The following is an 11,130-nucleotide window of genomic DNA, read 5'->3' as shown; positions in this document are numbered from 1 at the left end:
ATGAGCCTCACAGAAAAAAAAGTGATGATTAGATAACGGTATTAAAGAAAAACTGTTTCCTCGCAGTTTTGTTTGTAGGAGAAGGAGTAGCGTCAGCAGTTGCCCGGTAGGTGTCGCGCTTTTCGGCAGTGACGAGTTCAACACCACCGAGGAAGCAAGGATGTGACGTACTGCAATTGATGTAAAATGGCGACAAACGCGTTTCAGCCAAAACACAACTGACGAGCTTAAAAAAAAAAAAAGAAAAAAAAACGATATACAAAGAGATTTACCGTTTTTACGAAGGAAATATCAACCGCTGTGTTATTTGTGGGATCTTATCAAGGTAACCAAGTAATTAGTTAAGTCAGTTTAAAAGAGATTAATGAAATATTTCTTCCACGTTGAAGTCACTCAGCAGGTAAACAGCGAGGTTGGCCAACGTTAGACTGACTATAACTTCTGTTTTAATGTTTATAGACTTCTGTTTTAACGTAAGACGACAGGTGTTAGTGTATTCTGGACAGGTATATTTCTAGTTACCGTGTCGTTGCGTCCCGTGGCAGTCTTGACTGAGGTGTTTTTGTGGTGGCAGGTTCAGTCATGACCGAGCAGCCCAGCGTCAGCTCGGAGGGGATCGTGGGCCTGGACGAGCCCAAGAAGATGACCAGGGAGGACTGGAGGAAGAAGAAGGAGCTGGAGGAGCAGAGGAAGCTGGGAAACGCTCCAGCTGAGGTGGACGAGGAGGGAAAGTAAGCTTGTGTCTGGACAGAAAGTGTGTCTTTGCGAGCAGCTGAAGAAAAGCTCCAGCTGAGAGTAATGCATTGAAAAGGATCTTTCTAAGACAGGGCCATTATTTAATAGCCTGAAACACAAACTTCATAGCCTGAAGGCCGGATATAAAGATCACTGGGGGCCGGAGGGCCACACCAAATTTAGTTTTTTAATTATTGGCTACAAATAACTGTTAATGATAATAGAAACATTAGTGCATGAAATATGCTGATTACAAACATCCCTTCTATGGTATAAATTTCAGGCAGTAAAACGAGATGAACACAGAAAAACAGTTTGGGTCTGTTTATGATTCAATTAAAGCTATTCCAAGCAGACATAAGGTGCTTAAAGCCATATCCATATTTGTTAAAGGTGAAAACTGTTAAGCAGTAACCTGTTTATATACTGACAATAAGTAGGCCTGTTTGAATCGCCAAAAAAATATCTTTAGAATTTACATTTTCCCAAAGACGACATTACATGTTTTAGCCAAGTGATTTACCACATTAGGACTATCATACATACGACTTCTGTCATTTTGAGCCTGCTGTCGTCAGTCGGACTAAATGACACGGCCTTGAATTTACTATTTCAACATAGTAAGTAGTGAGGGCAATCCTGAGACACCCATGCAACTTTTCTATGGTAATGAGACAATGTGCCCTTGTTTGTCTGGCATTTGTATGACTAAAGCTGGACCCACACGTGTAAGTGGATTAAAAGATGCTAGCAGTCCCTCTGGCTTCGAGAGAAGTTTTGAAGATTTTGCTAAAGTAAGTTTCTCTTTAGCAGGTGCGTCAGATATAATCTCGTTGTAGTCAATTCCAGCACACACTCACACACAGGGCCTCCCCTCCTTTTCTTAAGGTCCCGTTGCCATGGTTAGAGACAAAGATCATCTATGAGTCAAGATGCCACATTCCTATTTGCTTAAATGATTGTCTATGGTTCAGATGTCTTAAAGTAGCTCAGAGACTTAGACCTTAGTTTTATTTGTTAGACCACTTGTATGTTCTCACGGGCTGTATCCAGTCTGTGATAATCGTGCACTGTCATAGGCGTCAGCTGTAAAATTCAATATAAATCACTACTGTTGCTTCTTTTCTCCAGGGACATAAACCCTCACATCCCACAGTATATTTCATCAGTGCCGTGGTACATCGACCCATCTAAAAGGCCCACACTAAAGCATCAAAGACCGCAGTTTGAAAGTGAGGAGCAATACTCAAACATTGCAGAGTGGTACAAAAGAGGAGTGCAAGAGGTAAGAGTGCGTCAGGCTGTTACTTTCATATAACCAGAACAAGTTAACACAAAAGTTGCAAGCTTCATTTTGTGTCTTCACACAGACTGGACTCGCCACTAAATTCCGTAAAGGCGCTTGTGAAAACTGCGGCGCCATGACACACAAGAAGAAAGACTGCTTGGAGGTAAACTAGAGAACGCAATCTTTTATCTGCTAGCAGAGATGACTTTTCACTCCTATTCTATCCTGTATAATCAATGGGGTCGTATGTCTGTTATAAACAATGCTAACATTTGACCTTAACTTTTGTACCATCAGCGACCCAGAAAAGTTGGGGCGAGGTACACTGGAACAAGCATAGCTCCAGATGAACACTCTCAGGTCCAGCTGTCCCTGGACTACGATGGAAAGCGTGATCGCTGGAATGGGTATGACCCTGAGGATCACCAGCGCATCGTTGAGGAGTATGCCAAAGTAGATCTGGTAGGCAGGATTTGATGTGTTTCGTCTTTTTTTGGTTTGTTTTTGAGAGGAAGAGAAATAAACATGACCACAGATCTCTGCCCTCTTTCAAGCTCATTCTTTAGACTGTAGTGGTGTAAGAATCAAATGTTGATACTTGGCAACAAAAATTCCCTGATACTTATAAAGCCATGATTAAGAAACCAAGGCAGGATGTAGTTAGAAAAGAACTTAGTTTATTTTTCCACCTTTTCTCACCTGGCATGAAGACTATAAAAGCTTTCTGCAGGACAATATTCGCTTCCCTGAAGATACTGGGACATGGGCCTGATATGTTCCTGTTGTGTGTAACAGCAACATGAAGGTCACAATTCTGTTTTATCTGTGTTATTGACCTTCAATGTACAACATGACTGATTTCCTATTTGTTTGATTCTCAGGCCAAAAGGACCCTGAAGGCACAGAAACTTCAGGATGAGTTGGCCTCAGGAAAACTAGACCAAACTGTAAGTGTTCAGTAATATCAAGATGAGAATACTGAATTGTGTTGTTGTCTAATTGTAGAAGCAAATATCAGACTATGATGGAATTCTTTGAATCTTGTTGTTGCAGGAACGGGAGCACGACAGTGAGGATGAGGATGAGGACAAATACGCAGACGACGTCGACATGCCCGGACAGAACTTTGACTCCAAGAGACGAATCACAGTCAGGAATCTGCGAATCAGAGAAGACACTGCTAAAGTAAGAGGCACATGAACGAACAATTCTTAAAGCCTTAGTTTTTTTCAATGATGATGTTGAAGCATGGTTGCTGAATAAAATAAATATAGATGAGACATTTGGTCACCTATAATACCCACTGGTAAAGATTGATTGATGATGAGAGGCAAGGGACTGATACTAACTCGGATGCTCAATAATTTAAACTTCACACGTCTCTTTCTCATAGTACTTGAGAAATCTGGATCCAAACTCAGCGTACTACGATCCAAAGACCAGAGCTATGAGGGAGAACCCGTACTTCAACACTGGCATGAACCCGGACGAGTGAGTCACTGCCACTTTTTTTTTCTTGATTACTCGGATCTCACTGGCTTATAGTGAAAAATACATTCTAAACTGTTCCTTCTAACAGGGTCGGGTACGCTGGAGACAACTTTGCTCGCTACACTGGGCACACAATCAACATGGCTCAAACACAGTGTAAGTAACAAAGATCATTTCCAGCTCTCTTCAGCACCTTAACGCCTCCTCCTCGGTTTTGGAAATAACATTTATATTGCCGAATAACTCAAGTATATGTTTGCTACTGCAGTGGTATGTTTAATGTTGCCTGGGGCTATTGGTACATTTAGAAATACAAAAAAAAAAACCCTGTGGTTATGTTCTTGAGCAGCTACATCTAAATTAAAGGCTACAGTGATGTTACAAAATATAAAGCTTGCTCTCAACATTGGTTACCACTTCACGTTGGTTAAGTCCAACTATCCTCCTATTTCTATTAGTTTCTATTGCCAGAGTTTTATCAGCCTGAAGTCCTTTTGCCACTAGTGAGTAGATATATTGAAATTACAGTCAAAGCGTGTCTGCTGTTGTGATATAACATGGTTGATATTGTTGATAGTATTTCGATTATTAAAATGTTTTCCTTTTTGACTTCACCATCTTTGAACTCAAAACTCTCCTTAATGCAGCTGCTCGACTAGACATAACAACAGATTACAGATCACACCAATTTTAGCCTTTCTATTCTGGCTTCCATTTAAATTCCACATCCATTTTAATATACTGGTGCTAATGTTTAAAGCTTTATATGGTCAAACACTCTTGGGTCTGCTGAACACAAATGACTGGCTGTCCCTCAAACCCACTTTAACTCCCAAAGTAAATGTGCTTTCCAAGCTGTTGCGCCCTCTGCCCTTGTCGTTGCAATCTCTACACTCATGTGACATCTTTATAAAATGGCTGAAAACTATTTTATTCAGACAAGCTGTTTCTAAATAGCAGTTCATTTCATTTAGTACTTTTTATTTGCTTATTTCTCTGCCTGTGTTTGGAACTTTTGTTCTTGTGTCTGTGTCCTCATTTGTTTGTTGTTGCTTCGCAGCCTTGTGTTGTTTGTTGGCATCACTCCTTCACTGATGTAAAGCACTTGAAAGGTGGCATGAAAATTAATTTTACTTACTAGATATGAGATGATAAACCAAAGGCAGAATTGATCCTAGTTTTGTACTAAAGGATAAATAGGATAAATTCTCTCCTCTCACATATTGAACATGCCTGTAATGATTGTCTTGTGACAGTGTTTGCCTGGGAGGCTTATGAAAGAGGCTCGGAGGTGCATCTGCAGGCCGACCCAACCAAGCTGGAGCTGCTCCACCGGTCCTTCAAGGTCAAGAAGGAGGACTTTAAAGAGATGCAGAGGGAGAGCATCCTGGAGAGGGTATGCAGCTGAAATTTTTTTCACAACGGGATGAGGCCCCAACAGGTTTTTTATGTTTCTTTTAAATCGGTGCCCACAGTGCTAATATGAATCTACGTCATCTTGCCTTGTTTAGTTTGTTTGTAGATGACAGCAGCAGTAGTGGTTTCAGAATCTGATCCTGAATTTTGGACACTGTTAAAACTGATTTGATCTGTTTTGAGTCACCGTAGCTCTAAATCGGTTATTGGCACATGTGTCTGAAGTGCAGTTTTCGATAGCTTTTTTGGAATGAGGACAAGAGGCTTCCCAAAGGATGACTTTGCTGACAGTGCGTCTGTTTTTGTGCGTGGAATTCAGTATGGAGGTGAGGAGCACTTGGACGCCCCGCCACGGGAGCTGCTGCTGGCCCAGACTGAAGACTACGTGGAGTACTCTCGTCACGGTGCCGTACTGAAAGGACTCGAGAAGGCCGTCGCCCGCTCCAAATATGAGGAGGACGTGCTCATCAACAACCACACTGTAAGGACAGCAGAGGAATGGCTCCTTTGAATGTCTTGCTGATTTGTTTACATGTTATTTACTATGTATATTTAAACATTTCTTACTCTTTTTAGTGTATTTGGGGCTCCTACTGGAAGGACGGCTGCTGGGGGTACAAGTGTTGTCGCTCTATGGTCAAACATAGTTACTGCACAGGAGAGGCTGGAATTGGAATAGTAAGTACATGTAGTGAGTGTTTCAAGACTCTGTTTGATCCATACAGATTATCTGTTTTTTATAATGTTAGCTTTAATAATTTACACATTGTTTTTGTTAACCTGCAGAGCAACTCTGACTGCGCTCCGTTTGAAGAGGGGCTAGCTGAGCCACAGGAGGAAGAGCCCAAGTCTCTGCTGGAAGTAAGTGAAACCGAATAGATTTGAAAATGCATCATAAAGAATTCTGTTTAATTATTGTAGATCTAATTATTTGGTCATCTTATCAATGGTGTTTAACACTAGATGCATCGGGACAAGATGATGAAAGACAAGAAGAAGAAAAAGAAGAGCAGAAAGGGCAAGAAGCCCAGCTCTGACAGCAGTGACTCCGAGGATGAAGAGAAGAAGAAGGAGAAGCTGAGAAAGGTACAAACGTTTTGGGGTTTTGAATGGCAAAAAAGGGCTTCTGTGTCTATGATTTGATCAAATTCTCTGTGTCTGACCTCCAACCTGTTTCTTCCTCCTAGGCTCTAGAAGCAGAGGACAAGCGGACAAAGCACATAGACGCCATCATGCAGCTGGATGAGAGGAAGAGGCCGTTTACCAGCCTGCAGGAAGTGAAGGCGCCCACCGAGGAGGAGATGGAGGCCTTCCGCATGAAACGCTGCCGCCCAGATGATCCCATGGCTTCCTTCCTGGGACAGTGAACTCCTCTTCATCGCCGCTGGCCCCCCTGAACTCTCCCCAAGGTGTCTGCTAGAGCAGCTGCTCGGTGAAAAGTAACGTCTCTGACTCAGAAAACCTAACTTTGATCTTTTACAAATAGACAAATAATGTACATTATTTTTTGATTTGCACAAAAAAAATGTTTTTAAGCTGCAGGTCGATGGACCACAGGCTGAAAATGAAGTGTGCTGTTTGTTTCTTTGTCTTCGGCTTCACAGAAAAGAAGTTTAAAATATAATTTTACTTTAATGTCCATTTAATGACATTTCAGTCAAATAAAAAGCCATCCTCAGTCTTTACAGTAATTTGAGGAATGCAACTACTTTTTCTGGGTTTAATGCATTTTTTATAATAAAATCTATTTGTCTCTATCAATTGTGTCTTGTAAACAGATTTTCTTTTATAACATGTTTTATTGTCGTTGGTTTATGATGATTAACATTGATCGATGTCATTCTAAATGTGCGATTGACCCCGAAACACATGACATAAAGAAATAATCTCCTAGCAGTAGTTTTAATTTGTGACTGATGTTTTTTTCAGAGAAAAAGTCAATTACCTAGTTGGAAGTTCTTAAAACGTCATCATCTCCTAAATCTACAAATATGTCATCATTTAATAGTTTTAACTGGGGGGTCGAGACGTCTCTTACTTTACTGTATGGTTAGTTTTGAACACATGGGCAATAAAGGTTTCCTGGTAACTCTTGTGTAGGTTGCATACCAGATTATAATTGGCTTTGAAACCAGTTCTGATGCCATAAAATCATCTCTTATATATGCACAAGGCTTAAACTCTGATTTGACCAATTTATACATTCTGTGCTTCTTAAGTTGCTTCATGAATATCTCGTGCAGTGCTTTGTAGGTCACGGGCTTTTTCCATTTAATTTAATTTATATAGCACAAAATCACAGCACAAGTCATCTCATAGCACTTAACATAGTGAAGTTACATTCGAGAGACAACCCAAACAATTTCCACATGAACAATTGGAAGGAAAATGTAATTTTGATATACAATATTTTTTGCCACTGTCACATTTGAAATATTCCAAATTTGAATTATTGAAGTTGAATTTGGAGTTCGCGTTGGTAAAATATGAAATGATTGTAACATCTTTGTCCATGTGTCATTGGTTTTTTTTGGGCTAACATTTTTTTTTAATATAGAAACGAGCATCAGTCCAACCTGGTGTATGGAAGTAATATCTGCTCACACGCTCGGCAGATTTTTAAACACAATGCACTCAATTGTCTTAGCTCATCATCACAGTGACAAACAGAAACAAATTTGGTCAATTTAATTGTGCTTTTTATACACTGCTTCGGACGGCCTTGTTCTGTTGATTTTTTTTTTTTGTAACTTCAAACTACTTTTTGAATATTATTTAACGTGCACAAAGGGTTACATCCTAGATTGCTATATACTTTTCCAAACATCTGTTATGTAATATCTCATTTTATTAATAAGTTTGTGAACAAGTAATGCGTCGCCGCTTCGGCTGTGCAAAACTTTTGCACGGACTTGAATTCAGTGACATCATGGTGAAAGTATGTTTTGGCACACCACTACCGTAAACAGGGCGGATGTTACGGTGTATGAGTCTCTGTGCTTCACATTTCTCTGCGGTGCTTTTCTTGAAGAATGCCCTCTCACCCGTCTGCTGGAAAATCATGGGGGACAGTTTGTACCCCTTCGTGCAGAAAAAGGGCTCGGATGGGTCATAATTTCTCAACTGGTGAGTTGTTTCTCCGTGTTTTTAAAATGGCTGATACGCCCCCTCTGTAACACACACTGTCAGCTGCAGTCTTTCCTGTTATTTAACACAAACATAACATGCATCCTATTTCTTATTAAGGACTTGAGCCATTGCATGAAATTCAATACACCATTTATAAAACTTTGAACGTGTTTTTCTTCTGATTTGAGTTATAGATAATATGCATGTACTCTGCCACCTCTTTTTATTTCCATCTCTGGCAGGTTTTTCTGTAACAGACATTTGCAACATCTGACTACAACTGGCATACCAACCCCAAATCAGATTGAATGTTGTGAAAAGCTGCTCTCATTTGCCTTCCTGTTACTCAGCGTCCATTATGCTCCAGATGTGTGTGATGATCTGCTGGCTGGCAGTTGTCGTCTCACAGTCAACAAATTCCTCATTCAAGAGAGCTCGTAATATCACCATCCACTCCTCCCAGCTGGTCTGCAGTTTGCCGGGCCCAGCTGGGCCAGCAGGGAACCCCGGAGCCCCAGGATCACCTGGGGCCATGGGCCCCGTGGGGCCCCCGGGGGAGGATGGCCCAGACGGGAAGGATGGAGAGAAGGGAGAAAAGGGGGATCAAGGTAGTTATCTATTGACTCTCTTCTATTTGTTAATCTGAAATATCTGTTTGGGACGGCCCTTTTGAACAACTCAAAAACACTTCTAACATTGTTCAAAAATCTCCATGATTTAAAGATAATTTCCTATTAGCATTTTTTTTTTAACTATACTTCTGCCTGGGATCTCAATACTTTTAACGCAGCACTCCATCCCAGCAACATCCTAAATGTATTTAAATACAGTTATATGGAAAAGTCTTATATGTTATCAGTATGGGCAGAAATATGACACTGAATTTGAATCATGTATTTTTGAGTTTGAATTGCTCAAGTCAAAGCAAGAAGAATCAGAAAGTCTTTCAGACTGCAGTTGTCATCAGCGGACTCCTAATGAAAAGCCCCAACATGTCAGTTAAGGCAGATTCATTCAGGCAGATTTTTTGTTCATGAAATAAAAAGTGTAAAACAGTACACTAACCTTTAAGGATGGTTAATTTTCACTTACAAAATCAACAGTGCATCAGCAGGGCTCAAAATTCTTGCATACAACTGTTGTGAAGAGCATTTGGATTTCTGCTGTCTGTAGTTTTACAATCATTTGCTCATAAGACATCAGACAAGAATTGACCAGATTGGGGAGCTTTCTACAGACCTAAACGTTTTTTGTTTTGAATAGGCTACTTGTGGTCAGCAAGTATTGGAAACAATATATAGTATTGTGTTGTCACCGTGTCATCATTTTGTCTCTGTTGTCAGGTGACCCAGGGAGACCCGGGAACCCAGGCAAACCAGGGGTGAAAGGTCGTGAAGGGGTTATTGGCAAGGCTGGACTTCGGGGACTGAAGGGACCACGTGGAGCACCAGGGGTGGCTGGAAAAAAGGGACAAAGGGGGGAGCTGGGTGACACGGGCCAGCAAGGAGAACCTGGTGGCTGCAACTGTGGCAGTGCAGCTCGAACAGCCTTCTCTGTGGCTGTGACTAAGAGCTACCCCAAAGAACGAATGCCCATCCGCTTCAGCCGGATCCTGCTGAATGAGGGGAACCACTACAACGTCAGCAGTGGCAAGTTTGTCTGCGCTATCCCAGGAGTCTATTACTTCAGCTACGATATCACACTGGCCAATAAGCACCTGGCCATCGGGCTGGTGCAGAACGGACAGTACAAGATCAAGACATTCGATGCGAACACAGGGAACCATGACGTGGCGTCTGGTTCTACTGTTCTCCAGCTGCAGCAGTCAGACGAGGTCTGGCTGCAGATCTTCTACTCTGAGCAGAATGGACTCTTCTTCGACCCTTTCTGGACAGACAGCACCTTCACTGGCTTCCTGATCTACGCAGACCAGGACTTTCTCAAAGAGGCTGATAGAAAAGCAAATGCTCAGGTTGACAGTTAACACTGCAATCCTGAAATATCTTTGTTCTCTTGACTGACTTTATTTCATAACAAAAAGAAAGCTCCAAAATACTGGGCTGCAGTGAATTTCAGTCGTTTAACAAGGTCTGACACTAGGGGGCGCACAAAGAAAAACATCAGCTGAGGAGCCACTAAAAGCTACAATACTGAACCAAAGTTTGACAGACTCTTTGAAACACTGGCCCCAAAAGAAGCTGAATTTATGTCATTCCCTTTGTTCATTTATAGGCACAACACCTGCTTCTATAATGCAGTTTTTTTTTTAATTAATGAAGAATTATAATAATTTTAAACCAAAACAATATTGTAATATTGGTTATTTTTACAATACTATGTATTCTTGAGTGTATATGAAACTTAAATAAAAACAAAAAAAACTTGCTCTTCATGCTTAATAGTAAATAAATAAGTAAATATATAAGAAGAAAAAGGGTAAATCGTTTTGTAATAATTGTAGACAGCAATTTATACATTTATTGTACAATTTGATTACGGTGCATTTTAAACTGTGTTGACAAAACTAACTTTTTGGCAAGCATTACCAAAGCAGGAGTCTGTGCACCAGGAGGCGACTGTGAAGGTGTGGACTGGATTCTCGTGCATTTAAGGTACAGTTTAAGTTCACCATCATTTTATTTAGTTGAATTTAGGACAATAAGAAGTTATATAGAGGAAGGGTGGAGAGAAAGGACGGGACAAACACAGGCCTATAGGATCTGTGTCGTTCTGTTTAGGAGCCTTGCTTATGCTCCATTTTTACTCTGTGTTTTGCACCACCTCTTAGCCTGAACTGTAAAATGAAATGGTGTTTCTGTGGGGAGAGGTTTACCTGAGGTTTTTTGACAAATGTGTCCGAATGATTGGTGGTCATTAACATTACACTCTGAACCAATTACTTAGACCTCATCTACAGCAGGAGAGGTAGCACTCAGATCTTTTACTTCAATAACGTAAGAATAAAACCATTATCGTTATGATACTCTATTACAAGGGGGGAAAAAAATCTAGCTTTAAAAGGTTAAATTAAAAAAAAATGACTGCCTGAAAAATCAAATGCAGCATTTTAA

General features: G+C 40.7%; 2 protein-coding genes across 4 annotated transcripts; both read left to right on the top strand.

The window, feature by feature from the left end:
* The first annotated feature begins 175 nt into the window (after positions 1-175).
* On the top strand, positions 176-6,691 carry slu7 (SLU7 homolog, splicing factor). Of its 2 annotated transcripts, none has more exons than XM_069171312.1 (15): positions 176-325; positions 575-731; positions 1,867-2,020; positions 2,106-2,186; positions 2,321-2,485; positions 2,905-2,970; positions 3,077-3,208; positions 3,417-3,514; positions 3,603-3,670; positions 4,771-4,910; positions 5,250-5,411; positions 5,507-5,608; positions 5,717-5,791; positions 5,894-6,016; positions 6,118-6,691. In XM_069171312.1, the coding sequence occupies exons 2-15, from the start codon at positions 583-585 to the stop codon at positions 6,295-6,297; spliced, it is 1,695 nt and encodes a 564-aa protein (XP_069027413.1). In that variant the 5' UTR covers positions 176-325; positions 575-582; the 3' UTR covers positions 6,298-6,691. The 2 variants fall into 2 exon arrangements, with proteins under 2 accessions (XP_069027413.1, XP_069027414.1); XM_069171313.1 differs by lacking the exon at positions 176-325 and adding an exon at positions 327-400.
* Positions 6,692-7,921: 1,230 nt separating this feature from the next.
* Positions 7,922-10,407, top strand: c1qtnf2 (C1q and TNF related 2). Of its 2 annotated transcripts, none has more exons than XM_069171314.1 (3): positions 7,922-8,056; positions 8,410-8,667; positions 9,403-10,407. In XM_069171314.1, the coding sequence occupies exons 1-3, from the start codon at positions 7,963-7,965 to the stop codon at positions 10,041-10,043; spliced, it is 993 nt and encodes a 330-aa protein (XP_069027415.1). In that variant the 5' UTR covers positions 7,922-7,962; the 3' UTR covers positions 10,044-10,407. The 2 variants fall into 2 exon arrangements, with proteins under 2 accessions (XP_069027415.1, XP_069027416.1); XM_069171315.1 differs by having other exon boundaries at positions 7,984-8,056; positions 8,302-8,667.
* Positions 10,408-11,130: the final 723 nt, after the last annotated feature.

The sequence above is a fragment of the Embiotoca jacksoni genome, unplaced genomic scaffold (assembly GCF_022577435.1).
Source record: "Embiotoca jacksoni isolate LCO1_2020_lvr unplaced genomic scaffold, fEmbJac1.0.p SCAF_5, whole genome shotgun sequence".
Taxonomy (NCBI): domain Eukaryota; kingdom Metazoa; phylum Chordata; class Actinopteri; family Embiotocidae; genus Embiotoca; species Embiotoca jacksoni.
Note: the sequence above shows the minus strand (reverse complement) of the source record. Positions and strands in the feature narration are given on the sequence as shown.

Coding starts and splice junctions, on each gene's coding strand:
- slu7 (XM_069171312.1), top strand. CDS start 583: ATGACCGAGCAGCCCAGCGTCAGCTCGGAGGGGATCGTGGGCCTGGAC. Junction 3,209..3,416: donor TCAGAGAAGACACTGCTAAA/GTAAGAGGCACA, acceptor TCTTTCTCATAG/TACTTGAGAAATCTGGATCC. Junction 5,792..5,893: donor AGCCCAAGTCTCTGCTGGAA/GTAAGTGAAACC, acceptor GTTTAACACTAG/ATGCATCGGGACAAGATGAT.
- c1qtnf2 (XM_069171314.1), top strand. CDS start 7,963: ATGCCCTCTCACCCGTCTGCTGGAAAATCATGGGGGACAGTTTGTACC. Junction 8,057..8,409: donor GGGTCATAATTTCTCAACTG/GTGAGTTGTTTC, acceptor CCTGTTACTCAG/CGTCCATTATGCTCCAGATG. Junction 8,668..9,402: donor GGGAGAAAAGGGGGATCAAG/GTAGTTATCTAT, acceptor CTCTGTTGTCAG/GTGACCCAGGGAGACCCGGG.